The 23,832-nt window shown below is 34.7% G+C and overlaps 2 protein-coding genes and 1 long non-coding RNA gene across 7 annotated transcripts in view; 2 read left to right on the top strand and 1 right to left on the bottom strand.

Moving 5' to 3' along the window:
* Positions 1-14,371, bottom strand: part of LOC127871588 (cytadherence high molecular weight protein 1-like) — a 67,817-nt gene extending 53,446 nt beyond the window's left edge. The window contains exons 1-2 of one of the 5 annotated variants that reach the window (XM_052414675.1): positions 14,170-14,360; positions 13,802-13,939 (exon numbers count right to left, since the gene is read on the bottom strand). Coding sequence is in view for 1 of the 5 variants with exons in the window: in XM_052414664.1 (XP_052270624.1) it covers positions 14,170-14,335 (166 nt within the window). In the remaining 4 variants the exon portion in view is untranslated. Of the gene's footprint in view, positions 1-13,801; positions 13,940-14,169 lie in introns of all 5 variants that reach the window. The other 4 variants (XM_052414672.1, XM_052414664.1, XM_052414674.1 and 1 more) reach the window with 4 other exon arrangements.
* Positions 6,421-23,832, top strand: part of LOC127871587 (uncharacterized) — a 43,751-nt gene continuing 26,339 nt past the window's right edge. The window contains exons 1-3 of the mRNA XM_052414661.1: positions 6,421-6,552; positions 12,236-12,425; positions 16,212-16,224. The gene's annotated coding sequence lies outside the window, so the exon portion shown is untranslated. The remainder of the gene's footprint in view (positions 6,553-12,235; positions 12,426-16,211; positions 16,225-23,832) is intronic.
* On the top strand, positions 10,902-11,848 carry LOC127871592 (uncharacterized). The gene is made up of 2 exons (XR_008045465.1): positions 10,902-11,197; positions 11,354-11,848. It is a non-coding gene; the product is annotated as an uncharacterized LOC127871592 (long non-coding RNA).

Here is a 23,832-nt window from a genome sequence, read left to right as displayed (position 1 = left end):
AGTCATAGTAATAGTATAAGCAACATTGAAGCCTAATATGCATTCATCTACATGTATTATTATTTGTGCACAAACAATTTTACCGTGTGAAGATCCTACATAAAAATGCTGATTTTTTTCTTATTTGGTACCTGGCGACACACATTTTCAAGTCTATTTCATTTAATTTGGCATAGATATTTATAAAACTGGCATCGTATGAACCAGTAGTCATAGTATAAGCAACATTGAAGCCTAATATGCATTCATCTATTATTATTTGGGCACAAATAATTTTACCGTGTGAAGACCCTACATAAAAATGCTGATTTTTTTCTTACTTGGTACCTGGCGACACACATTTTCAAGTCTATTTCATTAAATTTGGCATAGATATTTTAAAAAATGGCATTGTATGAACCAGTAGTCATAGTATAAGCAACATTGAAGCCTAATATGCATTCATCTGTTATTATTTTTGGCACAAATAATTTTACCATGTGAAGACCCTACATAAAAATGCTGATTTTTTTCTTACTTGGTACCTGGCGACACACATTTTCATTTCTATTTCATTAAATTTGGCATATATATTAATAAAAATGGCATTGTATGAAGTTATGAACATATCGTCATAGTATCAGGGGTGGCGAAATCAAATGTCCGAGTTGCCCGAGTCGTACATTTGCTTGTCTGGGCAACTGATTTTTTTTAATTAAGTTGTCCGTGGACAACAAGTTTTTTAAAAGTCGGGTCCAGGTATACAAAAAAAATACATTGTATTAAAGCTGTAATTAAGTTTTACAAAACCGGATTTTGACATGCGATTACATTGTCAGTGCTATTTGCGGAGCAATCAAGTTTTAATACGGGCACTCTCCTGCGCAGTGATCTCCCTAATTCTATAAGAGACCAGGAGCATGCCGCATTTTAAACATTTGGCCCGACTGTTAGACAGTGTACAGACTGGTTTCTTTATTTTTACAATCAGACGGAAATAAAAAGTATCAAAGTAAGATAATCAAAACACGGTCTACCTTGTTATTTAAGACGACTTTAATGGTAAAAAATGGAACTTTTTTTTTTAATCTTCAACAACGGAGCAGAAACCCGAAGCTTTGAGCAGTCCACCTCCCAAAAAAACTAAGAAAGATTATGATAAAAAATATTATCTAAGTAAACGCACCAGAACTTTTCAAGAAACTTGGCTAACAGATTTTCAATGATTACACATGTACCAGTTGATGATAATCAAATTGCTACCAGTAACGGAGCCTCAGTCTGACAGGGCTCAAAATTAACTTTTTTTTCTACTTGCAAAACATTGCGAGCTGCTTTATTACCAACTCGCAAAATCAAAAACAGACTCGCAAATTTTGCAGTGTGTTCACTCAGAAAACAAAGTTTAAGTGTTAGTTTGGGATATTTTTAATGGGTTTTCAAATATTGAAAAAAAACAGCTATGATATTGTGTGTTGAGTGCGACGTCACCAAAATACAAATCAACGGTTAACTTTATCTTTTGTATTTTTATTTCCGTCTGTAGGCAAAATGAAACTAATTATGTTTGGCTTCGACGCCATGTCTGTGCAATTTCAATGAACAAATGTGAATAGTCAACTGTTTAACGTTCTTTGTTCCAATACTATCCGCGTATCTGTACTATAAGTATACCAGTCTACATACAAGGTGCGCGCTTCTGCATACATAGACGTTCTATAAATTGACCTACAGTTTAGCGTTCATGACGTTGAGTGCATTTATATTACTAGTTTTTTTCCCACTATTTCTTTACTCGCAAAAAAATACTAGTGGCTTAAAACTTAACTCGCAATCAGTATTTTTCACTCGCATTTTGCGAGTGTGCGAGTGTTAATTTCGAGCCCTGGTCTGATGAGGTCCACATATTGGACTAGTTTAATTTGTTAAGATTACGATGTACTATGTTCAACACATGTTTTAATTACACTAGCTTTGCAAGATTAAAAGTTTTAGAAAGTCTTTATATTGTTTATAATATACTGCTATAATGAATGTACTATTGAAATACAACTATAAACAAAATAAGAAAATCATACTCATTTTGGTATATTCCACAGTGTTTTACATTAATCAATAAATGCGTTTATAATTTATATAAACATTAACGGACAAGTGTTGTTCAGCAACGGACAAGTTAAATTTCCTAAATGGTTGTCCGTGGACAAGTTTAGTTTTTTGAGATTTCGCCACCCCTGCAGTATAAGCAACATTGAAGCCTAATATGCATTCATCTATTATTATTTGGGAACAAATAATTTTACCGTGTGAAGACCCTACATAAAAATGCAGATTTTTTTCTTACTTGGTACCTGGCGAATCGCATTTTCAAGTCTATTTCATTAAATTTGGCATAGACATTTATAAAAATGGTATCGTATGAACCATTTAGTCATAGTATAAGCAACATTGAAGCCTAATATGCATTCATCTATTCTTATTTGGGCACAAATAATTTTACTGTGTGAAGACCCTACATAAAAATGCTGACTTTTTTCTTACTTGGTACCTGGCGACACACATTTTCAAGTCTATTTCATTAAATTTGGCATAGATATTTATAAAATTGGCATCGTATGAACCAGTAGTCATAGTATAAGCAACATTGAAGCCTAATATGCATTCATCTATTCTTATTTGGGCACAAATAATTTTACTGTGTGAAGACCCTACATAAAAATGCTGATTTTTTTCTTACTTGGTACATGGCGACACACATTTTCAAGTCTATTTCATTAAATTTGGCATAGATATTTATAAAATTGGCATCGTATGAACCAGTAGTCATAGTATAAGCAACATTGAAGCCTAATATGCATTCATCTATTATTACTTGGGCACAAATAATTTTACTGTGTGAAGACCCTATATAAAAATGCAGATTTTTTTCTTATTTGGTACCTGGCGACACACATTTTCAAGTCTATTTCATTAAATTTGGCATAGATATTTATAAAAATGGCATCGTATGAACCAGTAGTCATAGTATAAGCAACATTGAAGCCTAATATGCATTCATCTATTATTATTTGTGCACAAATAATTTAACCGTGTGAAGACCCTAGATAAAAATGCTGATTTTTTTCTTACTTGGTACCTGGCAACACACATTTTCATGTCTATTTCATTACATTTGGCATAGATATTTATAAAAATGGCATCGTATGAACCAGTAGTCCTAGTATAAGCAACATTGAAGCCTAATATGCATTCATCTATTATTATTTTGGGCATAAATAATTTTACCGTGTGATGACCCTACATAAAAATGCTGTTTTTTTTTCTTACTTGGTATCTTGCGACACACATTTTCAAGTCTTTTTCATTAAATTTGGCATATACATGTATATTAATGAAAATGGCATTGTATGAACATGTCGTCATAGTATAAGCTGAGAAGCATAATACGCATTCATCTATTATAATTTGGGCTCATACAATTTTACCGTGTTAGCACCATATATCAAGTTGCAGATTTGTTTAATATTCGCCACATACCCAAAGGCATTTTCATTAATATCTCAGAAAAATAGACCTATTATATTAATACACATGGCATCTAAAGAACATTTTATCATAGTTAAACATGGTTCCCAGCCAACCTGGAAATCAGGGAAAACCTGGAAAAAGACTTTCACTTTCACTATTGCCCAGTACAAATATATGGACAGAATGATTTTTTCACTTACCGGTATGTGGGTGTATGTTGGCTCTACTTCACAAGATACAGTCATTGTAGTTTAATTGAAAAACGCATCTTACAATGTGAGATGAGTTCTGGGTTCAAGCCCCAGTAGTGGCCTATCATGTGTGATATACAGAGCCATTATAATAAAATATACACAGTTATCTTTTTAAACAATACAATTAAATATAAGGAATAATGTTAAAGGGGCATTGCTGCTTAGCCATTTTTGGGATTGTATTGTGATTTTTGGCAAAATTTGACACTGAATAACAGGGTTTATATACATCCCAAGCATAAATGCTTCTAAATTTGTAAAAAAAAACAAGTCGAAGTGTGCAGAATATTAAAAATTTGCAACTTTCTGATGTCTAAAGGTCATTAAATGCCACTCAAAGTTTACATTTTTTGTACAAAATGACCCATTTTGTGCTGTTCATTATTGGTTAATGTTTTACGCTGTCAGGTCTAAAAACGCTCATTCTGTAGCTTGTTTGGACTATAATCTATAATGTGGCCAAGTTTCAGCAGATTCGACCCAGTGGTTCTGATTTTATACGCCGTGCCTAGCTTTTATTAGTCCACTACCGGTTTTACCGGAGGGGATTTATGGTTTGTGCTCTGTGTGTCCGTCAGTCAGTCAGTCAGTCTGTCACACTTTTCTGAATCCTGCGATAACTTTAAAAGTTCTTAATATTTTTTCATGAAACTTGAAACATGGATAGATGGCAATAAGGACATTATGCACGTGATTTCATTTTGCTCCTATGTAAAAAATTCTGGTTTCTATGGCAATAAATAAAAAAATAAAATAAATTCTGACAATGGTGGAGCCGGTAGGGGACAAAATAATTTGCTTGACAATAGTCTTGTTGAGTATTACTCACTGACTTATGCATATGCGATCGGCTGTTTTCGGAGAATACCTGAGGTATTGTCATAGCTAGCTCATCGTGTCGTGTCGTGTCTTTTCGCCGTCCGGCGTCCGCCATACTAAAACCTTATCATTGACCCATTGTACCCACAATTTTCGTACCCACATTTTTTTTCGTAACCAAAATGTTCGTACCCACATTTGTTTAGTACCCAAAATTTGTGTTCCCACATTTTCTTACCCAAAATTTTCGAACCCACATTTTTTTAGTTCCCACTCATTCCATCCCGCGAAACCCTTAAGGTGTCGCAACTCTAGTAACAGAAGGGATATTGTTTTTAAGTGCATGTTCAGGGTGTTTTCTAGAAAAGGAGTCTGGTCAAATTGTTTTTTTTTAATCAATAAAAGTGGCAAGTTTGGGAATGATTTATGGACAAAAATGACTAAATTCAAATGATATATTTTGTAAGATGTTTAAAAAATAAAGTTGAGACCTAGATTTAAGAAATCATAATTAAGTTATATGAGACTTCTTTCTAAAAAAAAAAAAAAAAAAAAAATTTTTTTTTTTTTTTTTTTGAAGTTGGGCTTTTTTGGGAAATTTTGGTCAGAATTTTGGGAAAAAACGTGTATTTTTGTGATTGGGAAGCAGCCGAAATTCGGCTGTAAATTTGAGCAAAAAAAATCACTGGGCTGCTATCGGAATTGGAACAATGATAGTGTTTTTAGATCTGGAATAGCATTACTTGTAAGTCTTTATTAACTTTATTGTAATGCATCAAGTAAAATAATGTTTATATTTTATATTAAGTCACTCTTGCATAATCATCTGCACTGTTTTATGAATTTGCAGCTGTTAAAGCTTCCTACTTTACTTTACTTGTTGGAACGATGCTATTGTAAATGGATGTTCAACGATATTAGGTTGATATATATTTATAGGAGTAGTTTGTAAGCACTGCTCTACATACACACTGTGTCCAAATAATATCCTGTGCAAAGATATACATCTCAATCTCCGTTTCATACCGAAATTCTGCATCGTTCCTCCAACAAGAAAGTATATACATGTAGTTAGTTTTCCCCCAATTTCAGCCAAAAATTTTACCTTCACAAATTTCCTTAAAATTTATTCCTGTTTATAGGAGTAATTTTTTAGTATCAAATTTATTTTGGCACTGTTTAGTTACCAACAGTAAGCGATAAAGTGACATCTTCCGAACATCTCCACATGGTCATGTACATGTAACACATGTAAATCACTGTTTTAAATTTTCAAAATGTCCTATATTTTGGGGAAAATATTCCTATATTCAATAATTGTTCCTTTATTTTCTTGGTAAAGTTGTTTACAGCCTGTTTTTCCCCAAGATGAGCATTTACGTGGATGCTTATTTTTCACCTATTCCAAATTTATTGGGATATATTCCCCCAAACCATAGACCCATAGAGGGCTTTTTCACCTTATAATAACAGAGGCCTATTTCAGAATACTTCACAATTCCAAAAGTAGTGTTTTTTTTCACGATTCTGAGCTAAACATTTACAACTGGAATAAATAAATGAACACTCTAGAGTATAAATGTTCATGTATAAGTTATTTGATCTTGGGCTCAATAAAAATGCAGATGTTTATAAAGGTAATGGTCAAAGTACAATCTGCACAATTATTTTAAAACTGTGCCTATTGCTCAACCATGTTTATATTGTTTCTAAAATTTCACAATTTTGACAAAATTACCAGGCTAGGCTGTCATCACAAATTTGGGTGAAAAACCTCTGCACTAGATTGTAATTATAACAATAATGCATAATTGTTTTAATGTTCTTTAATTATAGGAAGATGTGTGCATACACATGCCCACATTGAAAATGGGGATATTTTTCTAAAATATGAAGGAAGGTTAACAAGGAAGGAGCCAAATGGAGATGACACATATGTGTTTGAATTCCATTTCAAGGGGGAAAAGTGTTGGTATGTATAAATCTTTTAACAGAAATACTGTGTTTTTTTCTGTAAACCCTGTATGGATAAACATGTTAAAATAATTGCTGAGTGTGAAACTTGAAATAAAGGCTGCAACTATATTCCAATATCTTCTTACATGTATATGTAATTGCAATATTCTCTGTAGTGTATTTAAATACTTTATTCTGTCATAGAAAAAAACTAATTCATATACCATACTGTAAAAATCCATTATTATTAATATTAATATTAGTAATATAATATATTACACAAAATATTGTTATGTTATGGTAATTGTAATTTAAAAATGAGCTTTTAATCCATGATGGCAGTCCTTCCCAAAATCATAATTTATTGCCGGCCATGAGGTCCTATAATCATGCAGCCATTTCCGGCCCAGACTGATTATTTCAGGCCCAAAAAGTAATTAATGACGACGAAAGACAAAGATGACATTTTTAACAATATTTTAATATTATCACAAATCGTGCATTTAATCATTCAGAATTGCCAAGATTTCTTTAGCATTTGTCTCTTCATCCTGGATATCTGGATCCTCTACTGAATACACATCCTCTGACTAATCTTCTTTCCTTGGATACCCATCAGTCATAGCCTTGGGTGGGCGCTAATAATTAAGTCAACGAAGACCATCTCCATGTATCATGAGCATACAATGCTTAATCTTTTTGCTAAGCTGTTGTAGGCTAGCATACCTTATAATACTATACTAGTCTTAAAGTCAATCCCAATGCTTTTGAGTGAATTATTTGGATGATTTTTTTTTAATTATGGTAGAAAACGTTGTTGGTCGTGTATGTAGGTGTGAGTTTGTTACGTAAAAACCTCATTAAATATTTAATTTTACATAAAACCATCGAATCTTAACAGCCATTTGTCTACAGCTGCTGAAGGGTCATAAGCTGTAACGTCTGCAGTGCTGAGTTTGATCATCATGAGAGTTTGTTTTGTTTGCTCCTTCACCAAATTTTAATTAAAACGTTTTAAGATATTAAAAAATAAAATGAAAACAAAATCACCAGTTATATATCTGGATACTCTGTTTTCCTTCGAACTCCTGTGATCGCGGGAAGATCACAATGACCTGTGTTAATGCCCTGCTTGCTTACGAATTAATCGGATATAACGGGAACCAAAAGTATATGGTATCGATTCTCTCCCTTTGCGAATCTTCTCATATAGTAATGACGTAGTGTGTAATTTGCATTGACGACACAGCAAAAATCTTCGGATACCGTATATTCACGTACGTCATTCAAGAAATGTAACCAATGAAAAAATGTTTTACATGATTGGAGTATTCATTAGTGCTGCAACAATATACCGGTATATCGGTATATATCGCAATACGCAATCCGCATATTGTATTGCGATACGATTTTCATCATACCGGTACGAAAATTTTACAAAAATTCATTCACATTTCGTCCAGAAAAGCCATCCAAAATAATGATATCAAGGTAAACAAAACAAAGCAGTGTAAATAGTTTTTTTCGTAAAAATAGCATTCTGAAAAGTATATTATACGGAGTAGTGTTGTTACATTGGAGCATTCGTTCGATGCTTTTGAACAGATTACTGTTGAATTAATTGCGCACAGCTGTAAATGTTTCGTTCGATTCTGAATTGAGCATTATTGAATTTGTAATCCAAATTTCGGAAATACGCTTCAAAATTTTAATGCTAATGCGACAATAAAAAATTATAGCGTCAAATAAAAAGTGCTTTATTCTTTGTCTCAATAAAAAGCACGCAAAAATTATACAGACATGTAGAACGTGGCATGGAAAGTATGGGTGTATTTTGTGTTGTATAAAAACGGGAACATCACGTCAGATGAATTAAGCGTGTTCAGCGAAAAAAAAACGCCCTGGTTGGACGTTATTTCATCACATCTTTAAATAGTAACAAATGCCAAAATGTATTTGATACTTAAAAAAAGTTGCGAATGTTTGTGTTTCTTGTTATTCTTGAGCACATTTACCGGTATAGTAAATATTTACCAAAATTTGCTTTAAAACTGGAATATACAGGATTATCGGGTAATTGGCAAGTTATAATTTTGGTACAAGTTAGCAATATATTGCGATATATTGCAATACGGGTTTTTGAACTGACAATATATTGCAATACGGGTTTTGGCGTATTGTTGCAGCACTAGTATTCATAAATAACTCGGTAAATTCCCACTTTTGCATTGACACTTTTCTGGAAATAGCTTATGGAATTCCAAATTTTGCCATAATTTTATTACCAGACACGAGGTCCGGCAATATTAGAATCATTTCCGGATTTTCCAAATTATTATCGGAAAAATCTGAGGACCGACGGTATTTCGGAAAGACTGACCATGGATAATTTTGATTTGCTTATTTCGCTTCAGAGTTGGATGCAATGACAAATTGTGTTATGTTTATTATGCCCTCACAATGGAACTTTAGGTAGGATATCAGGCATTTCCCCAGGCGCTTTTAAGCATCAGGGAACCCTTGTGCCCTAATCTTTAATTAATTAACGCACAAACTATGCTCACCAACTTTTGTTGCCTTGATTCTTCAACATGTATTTAAAATCATATAAAGACGCTGTAAAATAAAAAGGTTCAACAGCTTTTCAAAGAATGTTAAGTTTTAGTTTACTGTGAAACCATTTATTTTCGACAGCACAAAATTTCGTCATTTTTATAAAAATGACGATTTCGTCAGCACTTAAATTCGCCGATTTCTGATTTTGAATTTTAAAAAAATGCGTCAGTCAATATCCGATTTGTGTGTAAGACATATTCATGATCAATCGCAGTTGCGAAAAATCGTGGTACGAATGCGGGAACACACTTGAGAATCACTGCAGGAGGTGGGGCCTGTTTGTCACATGCCAATTAACTAGTCTTTTGTTATCAAGGGATAGTAATGGACCCTCTTAATGTATGCCATTAACACGTTCATTGTTATGATTAACGGACAAGTGGGATCGAATAACCGTTAACGAGTGTTTGTAACAACGAAGCCAATTGCCAATTGGGTACGTGTTCTAGTTGGTATGATTTTTATTAAAATGCTGTCAATACCGTTTTAAAACTGTTTGTGTTATACGAAAGAGGTTCCAGTTTGTTAAGTGTTTTTTTTTCAAATAAAATGCTTTTTTATTCTGATATCAACATTAAAATTAGAAACTCTATGTGTGTGTTTGTTCTTAAAAAGTAAACTACCGGTATATAAATCAATAATGTCAATAATTCAAAAATAAATAAATTGATACATATAAAATAGTAATAAGTGTGGTTAAACGCAAACAATCAAACAACAAACAGCAATTAAAATATTCTTTATTAATTTGTGATAAATACGCATGTTGATCACACATTGTCATCTTTTCATTTGGTTTATTGTCTTTCATCGGCATTCGCTGCGTGATGGCTAATATGCAACACCCCTGAAAAACACAATGCACCTAATGGGTAATAAAGTTATAAACAATTAGCGCTAATTCATTACCATTCTACATAAACGAAGTCAACGCATTCGATACAGCTGTAATGCACACGCGTTTTAAAGAAGTGTCACGTGTCAGTTAAGTACCTTGTGTAATCTACATCCCTTTGTGTCAAAACCGGATTAATCTTGATTACGAAACAGCAGTGAATGTGTGCATGGATTATGTTTGAATTTAATGCCTCATGTCTACGGTAAAGTTTTAAAATATTGTTCAACTTAGTGTTTGTTTTTGTTCAAACATAGAGCATGATTGTTCGTTAGGATCTTAAATTCGCCGATTGGTCGACTGACGAAATTTATGAAAATTAATGCCTGACGATTAATAATGGTTTCACAGTATTTGTTCAATAATTGCATTTATTGTCTTACTAAGTTACTGTAAGATTTGATTTAGTACCTGAAAATTAAACAAGTTCAATGGTTTATAACTTACATAGTGTGTGTCACTGAAGTGACTTGCATAGTTTGTATACCAATGTAGTGACTTGCCTAGTGCGTATGCCAATTTCATGACTTACATAGTGTGTGTGCCACTGTAATGACTTGCATAGTTTGTATACCAATGTAGTGACTTGCCTAGTGCATATGCCAATTTCATAACTTACATAGTGTGTGTGCCACTGAAGTGACTTGCATAGTTTGTATGCCAATGTAGTAACTTCAATACATTTTATGCCAGTGTAGTGACTTGCCTAGTGTGTATGCCAATTAATGATTTACATAGTGTGTGTGCCACTGAAGTGACTTGCATAGTATTTCTGTCAATGTTTTTTATACGCCCGTATAAAATACGGGACGTATTATGTGAAACCCCTTGGCGGGCGGGCGGGCGGCGGGCGGGCGGCGGGCGGAAGGCATCACTTTGTCCGGACTCTAATTCAAATTGTATTCATCCGATCTTCACCAAACTTGGTCAGCAGTTGCATCTAGTTGATATCTAGGCCAAGTTCGAATATGGGTCATGCCGGGTCAAAAACTAGGTCATAGGGTCAATAAGTGCATTTTCAAAGGGGCCACTTTGTCCGGACTCTATTTCAAATTGTATTCATCCGATCTTCACCAAACTTGGTCAGCAGTTGCATCTAGTTGATATATAGGCCAAGTTCGAATATGGGTCATGCCGGGTCAAAAACTAGGTCATAGGGTCAATTAGTGCATTTTCAACGGCGCCACTTTGTCCGGACTCTAATTCAAATTGTATTCATCCGATCTTCACCAAACTTGGTCAGTAGTTGCATCTAGTTGATATCTAGGTCAAGTCCGAATATGGGTCATGCTGGGTCAAAAACTAGGTCAAAGGGTCAATTAGTGCATTTTACTTTGTCCGGACTCTAATTCAAATTGTATAAATCTTATCTTCACCAAACTTGGTCAGTAGTTGCATCTAGTTGATATCTAGGCCAAGTTCGAATATGGGTCATGCCAGGTAAAAAACTAGGTCATAGGGTCAATTAGTCCATTTTCAACAGCGCCACTTTGTCCGGACTCTTATTCAAATTGTATTCATCCGATCTTTACCAAACTTGGTCAGTAGTTGCATCTAGTTGATATCTAGGTCAAGTTCGAATATGGGTCATGTCGGGTCAAGAACTAGGTCATAGGGTCAATTAGTGCATTTTCAACGGCGCCACTTTGTCCGGACTCTAATTCAAATTGTATTCATCCGAAACTTTTAAACAACTTTTTATCCTGCGTCAAAGTGGTATGGGGGTATAAGTCACATTCAGTGACAAAGCTCTAGTTCAAGTTGATATCAATGCATATATATGAATATATCAGTTATATAAGTTGTTGTTGTTTTTTTTGCTTATTTCCAAAACAAATACATCAATCATCAGTGTATCATCTCCAATGGCACACGAATCGGGCGTATATTGCTCCGTCATGCGGCGCTCTTGTTAATATTTTATAACTTACATAGTGTGTGTGCCACTGTAGTGACTTGCATAGTTTGTATGCCAATGTAGTAACTTCCATAGTTTGTATGCCAGTGTAGTGACATGCCTAGTGTGTATGCCAATTTCATGACTGACATAGTGTATGTGCCACTGTAGTGACTTGCATATAAATATTAAATATTTATATATATTTTATAAAATATATGCTTAAATATATATATTGATTAACTTGTACAAATCTTTATAAGTTATATTGTTTATTTCTCTTTCAATTAGGTGTGATGGAACTACGGAAGATGGCAGTTTTGGAAGGCTTGTAAATGACTCCTCCCACCCCAATTGCAAAGTGCAGTGCTTTGAGGAGGAGGGTCTACCAAGCTTGTATTTCGTTGCCCTCCGTGACATTCTGCCAGGAGAAGAAGTTGTGTATAATTATGGTGCAGGACCATATCCATGGAGGAAAAAGGTACTTATAAATAAAGAAATGTTTCCTCTAAATGGCCCTTTTTACACCCCAACTACTACATGATCTGTCTGTCCTGAAATTTGGCCGTTCTCCAACTGCCTGATGCATTGCCTGAGGCCTGTTTTTACTGCCTTCATAGATTCGATAGTCGGACCCTTTCCCAATGCCAAATATGCATAGTTTTTCCCAATTCTTACCCCTAAATTCCCAATTGTTGAAAAAAACTGTAATTTATTAGCTTGCCATTGCTATTATGACATGTCTTTTTCAGTTGTTGTGGGTGGGTGGTGTGTCAACATTTTTACTTAAATGACATCTCCTACTAAACCGATCTTGATGTAAATTGGCAAGTGTTCTTTTTAGAATTGCACCCCATGCATAACTCTGGTTGCCATGCCAACCCAAAGGAGAAAACAATCTCCTAAACTGCAAAGTCTAAGGCTTCGATATTTGGCATGAAAATGATGGAACACCGTCTGGTGGAACTTTACCAAGATTGTTTAAATAACACTGCAATGTCAATATATCACTGACAGGTGTATTGCGCTGACCGGTATATCGTGCTAACCGGTATATCGCACCTATGGCTTCCGAAAATCTGAATAGCATGATAACTAAATAATATCTTTGAATCTGAGAATTTGCTAACTAAAGCAGAAGACTGGTCATTCTGTCTCAGTACACGAAATACATCACAAAAATGGCTAAAAGCAATACTGTCACACGCAAACGTAAACAGTTCTCGATTACTGAGTAGATCGAGATAATAGACAAGATAAAGGCTGGTCATGTGCATATGAATGCAATATAAATAAACATGTACATATGCTTTATTAAACAATTAAACAAATTGTCTTGTGCTGTTGCTGCAGCATTCTTCAAATGAATTTGATTAAACTTAAACAGCTATAAGTCGGAAAACTGATTCCATCAGGTGATTAACTTCAAGATTACTTAATATGTAGCACTTTTGGTGTGCTACATAAACACACACACACACACACACAAACATACCATTTTCTGATTCCATATCAGAGTCTCTTTTAGCCGAAGGCTGGTCAGGAGTCTGCAAATGATGACTGATGGTTTCTGTCGACAGCTCAGCGCTAGTCCTTTGATTGCTCATCTATCCCTGGAGGCAAATCATTTTCTGAAAGATAACAGCTCGATTTTACCATCTGAAACATCTATTTGATCTTTCACAACAAGCAGATGTGTTCAACATAATTATCAATGGGCTTTTGCTACAGCATTCTTTACATGAATTTAAACAGCTATTAGCCAGAAAACTGATTCCATCAGATGATTAACTACAAGATAGCTTAATATGTAGCATGTTTGGTGTGCTACATAAACACACACACACACAAACATACCATTGGCTGATTTCATGTCAGAGTCTCTTTGACCTGAAGGCCTGTCTGGAGGCTGCAAATGATGACTGACAGTTTCTGTCGACAGCTCGGCAGTACTGTCCATTGATGGCTGCTCAATTGCTTGAGGCAAATCATTTTCTGAAAGATAACAGCTTGACTTTACAATCTGGAAGATCTATTTTATCTTTCACAACAAGCAGATGTGCTCAATATAAATATCATTGGGCTGTTGCTGCAGCATTCTTTACATGAATTTAAACTTAAACAACTATAAGCCGGAAAACGGATTCCATCAGGTGATTAACTAAAAGATTGCTTAATATGTAGCACATTTGGTGTGCTACATTAACACACACACACAAATATACCATTGTCTGATTCCATATCAGAGTCTCTTTGAGCCAAAGGCCTGTCAAGAGGCTGCAAATGATGACTGACAGTTTCTGTCGACAGCTCAGCAGTACTGTCCATTGATGGCTGCTCAATCGCTTGTGGCATATCATTTTCTGAAAGATAACAGCTTGACTTAACCATCTGAAACAACTATTTGATCTTAAACAACAAGCAGATATGTTCATATTTAAATATCTATGGGCTGTTGCTGCAGTATTCTTTAAATGAATTTGATTTAAATTTAACAGCTATAATCAAGAAAACTGATTTCATCAGGTGATTTACTACAACTCTGCTTAATTAATGTATGTACCATATCTACATACTGGTATATACATTCAAACTACCAAAACTGCAACTATTTCTAAAGAAGTCAGTATTTTTGTAATTTTTTCTTCCAATAAAGGTTTATAACCATGCACAGCATGGTCATTTATAAAAATAGCTGTTGATAACTTACACATTGTGATGTAGAATAAATAATGTCAACATGCATGGGAGGTTAGTATTGTATTGGTTCATTGGAAGGTATGGCATAGCCATTAAGTCCCAACGCCCCATAGCGGTCAACCTTAAGCGAAACTCTACAAGTCAAAAATTTAAAAATATTAAAATTAAACAAACCCTCAAACAATGGCAAAGCAAAGTTGCTTGTCAACACATTAGAATTAGTGATGTTTTTGGCCTGCTCCAGTTGCATGCACGTTCACTTTATTATAAAATTGACTGAACAATGAGAACACTAAACTCCGGGTCGCTGGGAGTTGCAACTGGTAATTTGAATATTCCATGTCAAGTCTTCTCCCTGAAATCTGGGCGCTAGTTTATTATGTAATATTAGCAACATAATCTATTTTCTGGCATAAATAAACACAAACAGATCATATATATATTACAAATGCACAAATTAAAACAACTTACGCAGGGCCCTTTCTACACTTTGGGGGATTGGGGCCGGGTCCTTAGAGGGGGGAATTTTGCGTCGTTTTGGGCGAAAAGGGGAATTTTAGAAGATCTTTTCACCAACCATTCAACCTTAAAATTGCTATATTTTAATTTAATTTACATAAATATACATTTAATCAAAGGTTGATAGCATGATACCATATGGCAACATAGGTATAAAAGTGAAAAAAAATTGAAGGGGGAATTTTTTGCTGAAATAGCGGAAAAAAGGATATTATTTCTTTATGGTTGTGTCTTCAAGTTATACATGAGTTAAGGAGTAAGAAATAGGAAGTTATCCAATTAGGCCAAATTTATGCATTTATGAAACTAAAACGGCACTTCTTTGGACAAATATGGGTCTAAGTGCTCTAACACACCAATTTCATCAGAAGATGACATTCTTAATATGAACTTGCGGTTCTGAAATAAATTATTCACCATATTTCCGAAAAAGCATGAAAGGAGTTGGATATTTACATATTGACTTGCTGCAGATTATTAGAAACAGAACTGGTAATTAAGTTTTAGAAACTAATTTTCAATACGGGTTACTGAGCAATGTGGATGATTTTTCTTGCTCAAAGAAAACAATGACATTATTAAAGCTCGAACTTAAAACCTCCTGATCAACTACTGGGCGCTTTACCACTTTTGGTTAACAGTCACAGCGGCTTTTATGGCTCACCGCTTCAAAATTTACATTTTGTAAAAAGTTGTCATTGTAACAGTTAGTTTTATGCTAAACTGTTGATATACAAACTGAAGGTTCAGTCTTTGATCCCAGACATAATGGCGAGTTGAAACAGATATTGTAAGAGGTAATACACTCCCACAACAGATCTAAGTTGCGTAGTGTTTCAGCCAGTTGCTTACAAAAATTGAAAGGAGATTGCCGGTGAAGGAAATCAAAGTAGATTCTGTGTGACTGGTGAGGCCTTTAATATGACTGTAAAGACATCCGTTATGGCATTAAAACCAAAAAAAAAAAATAGTATGAACATAGCATAATTCAATCAAACGTGTTACATTTAGCCTTTGTGTGTTGATTTTTGTTATATTCATTTTACAGAGAGGAAAATGTAGTAAGTGTTCATGTTCTGTTAGTTAATTTTATTTGTTTAAATGTTCAGCAGTTCAAGTTTGAAAAAATTGTTACTGTCATTCCAAGTGTTTTTTTGCATATTTACTTAGCTTTGTGAAAGATGTCTGCTTCAAGTAAAAAAAATGTGGTTTGCAGGTGGTAAAGAGTTGACTTTTCATCTTGCAGTAGAAGGAAGACAAGTTTTTTTTTGTGAAGTGGTGAAAAGTACAATTGTGCAATTCTAGTGTCCTAATGTTGCTGTTGTGTTCCATAAATAGATTTAAAAAGGCATTGCAAAAGGAGAAATTGCTTGTCCCAAGCAGTTTTTAGCTCGGCTGTTTTCGAAGAAAACTCGAGCTATTGTCATAGCCAGTCCGGCGTCGTCGTGCTAAAACTTTAACATTTTGTTAAAGTTTTGAACATTGGCTCTAAAATCAAAGTCCTTCAACCTACAACTTTGAAACTACATATGTAGCTGCACCTTGATGAGTTCTACTTGCCACACCCATTTTTGAGTCACTAGCTGAAAGGTCAAGGTCACAGTGACTCGAAACAGTAAAATGGTTTCCAGATGATAACTCAAGAACGCTTAGGCCTGGGATCATGAAACTTCATATGTACATTGATCATGACTGGCAGATGACCCCTAGTGATTTTCAGGTTTTTAGGTCAAAGGTCAAGGTCACAGTGACTCGAGGCAGTAAAATGGTTTCCAGAAGGTCACTAGGTCTAATACTTTAATATCCTTGTGTATGCTCTAGAGGCCACATTTTTGACTCAATATTGATGAAAATTTGTCAGAATGTTTTTATTGATGATTTCTGGGACAAGTTCGAAAATGGGTCATGTTGGGTCAAAGACTAGGTCACTAGGTCTAATACTTTAATATCCTTGTGTATGCTCTAGAGGCCACATTTTTGACTCAATATTGATGAAACTTTGTCAGAATGTTTGTATTGATGATTTCTGGGACAAGTTCGAAAATGGGTCATGTTGGGTCAAATACAAGGTCACTAGGTCTAATACTTTAACATCCTTGTGTATGCTCTAGAGGCCACATTTTTGACTCAATATTGATGAAACTTTGTCAGAATGTTTGTATTGATGATTTCTGGGACAGGTTTGAAAATGGGTCATGTCAGGTCAAAGACAAGGTCACTAGGTCTAATACTTTAAAACCGTGTGTACGCTCTACATGCCATATTTTTGGCTCAATATGAATGAAACTTTGTCAGAATGATTGTATTGATAATCTTACCATCAAGTTCTGAAATGGGTCATGTCAGGTCAAATACTAGGTCACAGGGTCAAATACTTTAACAACTTTGTGTACATGCTCTTGAGATCATATGTTTGACTCAAATTTGATGAAAGTTTGTCAGAATGTTTGTATCGATGATCTCTCAGTGAAGTTTGAAAATGGGCCATGTCAAGTAAAAAACTAGGTCATTTGGTCAAATATTTGAAAAACCTTGTGTACTGTCCATATTTTGACTAATTTTATCTTGATGATAATGACTGTTTGTCTTGATCATGTCAAAATGACTCAAATCAGTCAAAAACTAGGTCACTCTTGTCAAATACTTGTTTGGTTTGTAGCACATCCTTGAGAACTCAGATTTTAGCCTTGGATTCAGGTCCAAACCTCATGTCTAGTGTTTTGATATTTTATAGATAGTATTATAATTTAGTGGAATTTCCCAATTGTATTCAAATTATGCCACTTTAAGATTGTTCCTTCAAATACAACTTGTTCTGAGGTGAGCGACCAAGAGGTCCTCTTCATTCTTTGTTTCATTTGTTTGTTTATTGTTAACCCTTTACCTAATAGAAACGCCTTCTGGCGCCTTTTCAGCAGGCGATATTTGAAAACGCTGAGCCAAAAGGTGAATTTTCTCACGATGAGCAATTCACCTTTTGGCTCAGTGTTTTTAACTTGAATTAATCAAACATACAGTTTTTCATAGATTTTTCAGGATTTTTGTTACTTTTAATTTAATTGCGTTTAGTAAAGCATGAAAAGGGTTAAGATATTTATTTTTTTGTTAATGTTTTATTATTGTTTTGGTTTCTTTTCTTATTTGGTAAACAATGTCTCAGAATAAGCAACTGTCATATCTGTTAAATTTTGATTCACTAATTACAGAACCTGCTGATTTGCAAACTTTTGTCTCAAATACATAGGGAATATTACCACAGAATGCATTTCTGTGTTATTATATCTGACGAGTTGCTCTGTGTAAACAGAGGCTGTTTTGGTTGCAAACGAAGCAATGAGACAAATATTACATGTATCACACAGAAATGCATACTGTGGTATTCCTTTTATTATATACCCCTAACTCATGATAAATAAAATGTAATAAACAATATACATACGGTATTATTACCTGATGTCTTATATAAATGATAATTAATTATTTTTTTCTATTTCCTCGTCGAAAAAGAAATTTGCAATGTTTTAAACTGTTACCGGTGAATATCGAACTCACATGTTGACCGGTCAACAGTTTGAACTGTTGCCCGCTGAAATAATGACGTCATTTCGTCGAAAAAATGACGTCATTTTACAGTTAAACAGTCAAAATTATTTATTTTATCGATTACTGTTGTGTGTAAATAAAAAGTTTGTTTGCTGTTATTTCTATGTTGGAAATTTGATTAGGTAATAAAACACTTATTTGATGGATGCTTGGTGAACAGTCAAAACTGTTGTCCCTCGGTATCAGGGCTGACATTTGGAACTGTTGCCCTCGGCCTATCGGCCTCGGGCAACAGTACCAAAGTCATCAAAGTCAACAACATGTTTCACGGTACTAATTTCTCTGAAAGCAAGGCTTAAGATTTTCTTTCAGTATGATGGGCCAAAAGGACCCATACAGCAAAATCTGATGGGCCATTTTCTTTAAATCATGGGACAAATCATATAAAACTTCACAATTTATTTGGATAATGTGGGCCAACATGGCCCAAATCCCTGTAAATGGTGGGTCATTTTTCCTTATAATTATTTAAATGTTCGAATATTTGTTCCCATCCCTAATAATTCCAATTGTAAATAATAAATGAAATCTTGATACTCCATCTATATAAGAAAAATGTTACAAGTATCGATACTTAATATCACTGACACATTTAGTTGGCGTTTATTAAAACATTTACAGTAAGAGCATCAAGTTAACAGAAATGTATACTTACTATATTGTGACAAGCCTTAGAAATAACAGATAATGAATTCTGGTTGCTAGACTAGCTACCGGTAGGGGACTTTTATTGCTTGGCAATACATGTAGTCTTGTATAACTTATTTTTTAGTTGTGTGCGACAAATTGTAAAAGGTACGAATGAGTTGTGTTATTGTAGTGTAGAGGGGACCGTCAATATTATGCCTCTTTGTGTATGCAGGCTTGATAGGATGGCATACATTGGTAAACAGTACGCTGAAATCTGTTGAGTCATTGCCAAAGTTGTTTACATTAACCCTTTACCAAACGACCAATTATGAACCTTTCCTATTTCAAAGAGCTTTCAGACGACAATTTAGTTTGCGATAAATTTTAAGCTCACCTGAGCACTTTGTGCTCAAGGTGAGCTATTGTGATCATCCAGCGTCCGGCCATCCGTCTGTCAACAATTGGAAAAACATCTTCTTCTCCTAAACCATTTGGCCAATTTCGACCAAATTTCATGTGAAGCATCCGTAGGTCATGGGACAAAAGTATTGTTAAAAAAAATTTGGTCACATGACCAAGATGGCCGCCACGCCTATATATGGTAAAAACCTTGAAAAATCTTCTTGTCAGAAACTGCTCGTCGGATTTCCAAAAAATTTCACAGGGGTGATCCTCGAAGGCTCCCCTAAAAATTGGTTCAAGAAAATTTGATTGGTCAGAAAACATGACCGCAGGAGCTCGTTGAACTTTTCATGTTTATGCGTTTTTGCTATTTATTCATTATGGGATGCATTACTTATTTCCTTCAATAAAGTCCACAATTTTCATCAAATTCTGTCCAAATGTGCACAGTGTCTTCATATCAATTAGGACCTGAGCCCTATCGAAAATGAGCAACATCAGCCCATTAAGTCCAGAATTATCTCCCCTTGAGATGGCAGATTTAAACATTTTTAGAATGAACTCTTTATTTCTTGGAGAAAGCTGGAAAGTTAAAGGGTCTAACTCTCCCAGAATAGCATACTCAATTGCATAATCAAACTCCAGGGCATTAAGGTTAACTGAGGTCAAATGAAGCACTGGTCTATAGAAACCCTTTATCCACAACAGGTTATTTTTTAAGTAGATTATCTTATACCTTTATGGCAGACAATATTTTAAAACATTAAGACAAAACAAGAATTTGCTAATGATGAGCAATTTCTCCTACTACTCATATTTTTTCATGAAACTTGAAACATGGATAGATGGCAATATTGAGATTATGTATGTCATTTCATTTTTTCTTAAGTCAAGAATTCTGGAAGCAACAAATAGACTAGCTACTGGTACTTTTTCTGGTTACTGGGATAACTTTAAAGTTCTTAATATTTTTTCATGAAACTTGAAACATGGGTAGATGGCAATATAAAGATTTTGCATGTCATTTCATTTTATTCCTACGTCAAGAATTCTGGTTGCTATGGCAACAAATAGACAAGCAACTGGTACCTTTTCTGGATTCTGTGATAACTTTAAAAGTTCTTCAATCATATTTTTTCATGAAACTTGAAGCGTGAGTAGATGGCAATATAAAGATTATGCACATCACCTCATTTTGTAATTACATCAAGAATTCTGGTTGCTATGATAACAAATATACTATCTTCTGGTACCTGTTTTGGATCCTGCAATAATATGATAAGTTATAAATATTTTTTCATCAAACTTGAAACATGGACAGATGTCAATTTGGAGATTATGCATGTCATTTCATTTTGTTCCTAGATCAAGAATTCTGGTTGCTATGGCAACAAATAGACAAGCTACAGGTAGGGGACTTTGATTTCTTGGCAATAGTCTTTTTCTTCTTCTGTCAAATTGTTTAAGGTGAGCGATTTAGGGCCATCATGGCCTCTTGTTAAGTTGTGTAGTAGAAAGAGTAGAAATCATTGGGATAAAAGGAGAAATTGCTTATTTGAGCAAATTCTCCTTTTATCACAATGATTTCTAGAGTTGCCTGCAACAAACCCGTAAAATCTCGTTACATAATTGTTTGGTAAAGGGTTAAAACATTCATTCTTTTACAAATGCAAATTACTTTTTAACACGTCACCAGATATCATTTGGAAGCACAGCAAAAGAATATAGACTGACTATGCTTAGATCAGACTTACTAAGAAAGGAAACATTGATCCAGGGGTATAGCTAATAAGGAGGTGTAACTGACCCAGGGGACAAAAATTCCACTTGTCCGCTCGTATTGACGAGTGAAATCTTGAAAGGACGAGTGAATTTCCCTAAAGCTCTCGTCCTACAGGACGAGTGAAAAAAAACTGATGTTAAAATATGTATTTTCTGACCAGTAAGACTCTTTTTCATTAAATAAAATCATTTCTTAACGCATATCTATTCCGAAAGTAGAACGCGAATGAACCGGAAATCGTTATTGTAAATTTCATACAGCAGGTGCGCGTTGTTATGCGAGACTGTGTCCCGGAGTAAATATTGGCTTTTTGGTGTAAACTTTGCGCGTCCATGTTGATAGGGAACCATCTGACTTCATTTACTGTAAGTATTGATTTTTTTAAAGAATTATTTTACTGCGAAGTACCGTTTTCAACCAGTCTGAATTTCATCTGAAAAATGTCTGACAAACGAGCGTTCTTTAAAGGGGACAGGAGCGATGTTCAACCATCCGAAATGGAAAGCATGCAAGCATTAGAAAAAGGCAAAAACAAATTTGTCTTCATTTATTTATTTTGTGTTCCTCATAAATAAAGTAAGTTAACATTTCTTCTGTGATCAGCTGGCATGAATAACTAAGTAAGCAGCATTTTAGCAGTGATATAGGAAACATTGTTAGTCATATCAGTCCTTTGCAATCTTTCTTTCACACATATTTGAAGGACAAGTGCATGTGTTTGCAGGACGAGTGAAAATTTTAATGCACTTGTCCTGCAGGACGAGTGCAATTTATAAATATTTTTGTCCCCTGTGACCCTGTTAACACAATAACTCCATTATTCCTCACCAAATCCTATTTTGTTGGTACCCACAACATAGAGTTTCAATAACAAATTAAAAAGTTAGCTGTGCAAACTCCCCTCTTATCTAGACCTCTGTTCATTAAGGTTGATGGTGGTCTTTTCAAATGTCAATTCTTTGAACCTACCGTAATTACCCCTAGAATTCGGACTCATTTAAATAATTATATTTTTTCGTGTCCGATGTTTAATTAATTGTATTTATAAATCTTCAGAAGTGGCCAAAGATTTTATAAAATAGTCGGGTATGATTATTTTCACAACATTAAACTAGCGTCGAAGTTGGAAAGGTACTTAAACACTTAAAAGGTGTTACGATAATTGAATAGATCGAAAATACACTCAAATTAAGTAATTACCGAGACTTCTTGAGAGCACACATAAGTTTATTAGATGATTCGCGTTCTTTCGAGGATTATGAGATAAGATGTCCTAACAAAACACGAATACACTTGTAACCAATTAAAATGGCGGCCTTCATTGGTGATTGGAAAATTACCACCACATAAGCTAAGGCGACAAAGTAAAAAAAGATCCCAATTGTTATAAACCCTAAATGAAATCTTGCATAAAGAAGTATTGTCAGAACGTACTCGAAATATCAAATAATTTATACTAAAGACAGTGTTAGGGAAACGTCCAAGAAGCTGTTACCGTAGACTAAATTTACTCAATCATTGATAACTTTCATCAATGCGTTCAGAAATATAATGCCGCAAGAGGTATTCAATATAAGAAGGAATTACGACGTTCTGAATCTGACACAACTTGAATGAAATTATAACACTGCGCGCGCGTTCCGGCCTCACTTGTTGACATGCTGCAGGTCACAAGGATAATTTACTCTTGAAAAATAGCGATGATTTTGATACATGTGAAGCAAAACATATCGAAATGAATTTATTTCCAGTATTTGGATAAAAAACATGTCGGTATCTACCATCCGATCTTCGATCTATTTACCATCTTTAGCATGATATAAAAACACCATATCGGCGGAGCGATTGTGATGTAACAAGGTGTTAGTTTAGCAGCAACAACTCTAACAAAATAAACCAACGGAATTGCTTTAGTACATGTATTGACCGATAAATGTATAATTAGATCTATGACACGCGCTGTAGTTTTTGGGTATCTAGGAGTAGACACGCTTGTGTAAACAATTTATGGTCACTCTTTATAAGTTAAGACAAAGCGAGTTATGACTAACCCTTTATGACACATTTCTGTTGTTCACGCCGTTTAATTGCGCTGTACCCGTAAATTTACTCTGGATTTCAGATCAACGTTGGATGATTTTTATGCCCCCCTTCGAAGAAGAGGGGGTATATTGCTTTGCTCATGTCGGTCTGTCGGTCCGTCCACCAGGTGGTTGTCAGACGATAACTCAAGAACGCTTGGGCCTAGGAT

This window comes from Dreissena polymorpha, chromosome 3, assembly GCF_020536995.1.
Source record: "Dreissena polymorpha isolate Duluth1 chromosome 3, UMN_Dpol_1.0, whole genome shotgun sequence".
Classification (NCBI taxonomy): Eukaryota; Metazoa; Mollusca; class Bivalvia; order Myida; family Dreissenidae; genus Dreissena; species Dreissena polymorpha.
Note: the sequence above shows the minus strand (reverse complement) of the source record. Positions and strands in the feature narration are given on the sequence as shown.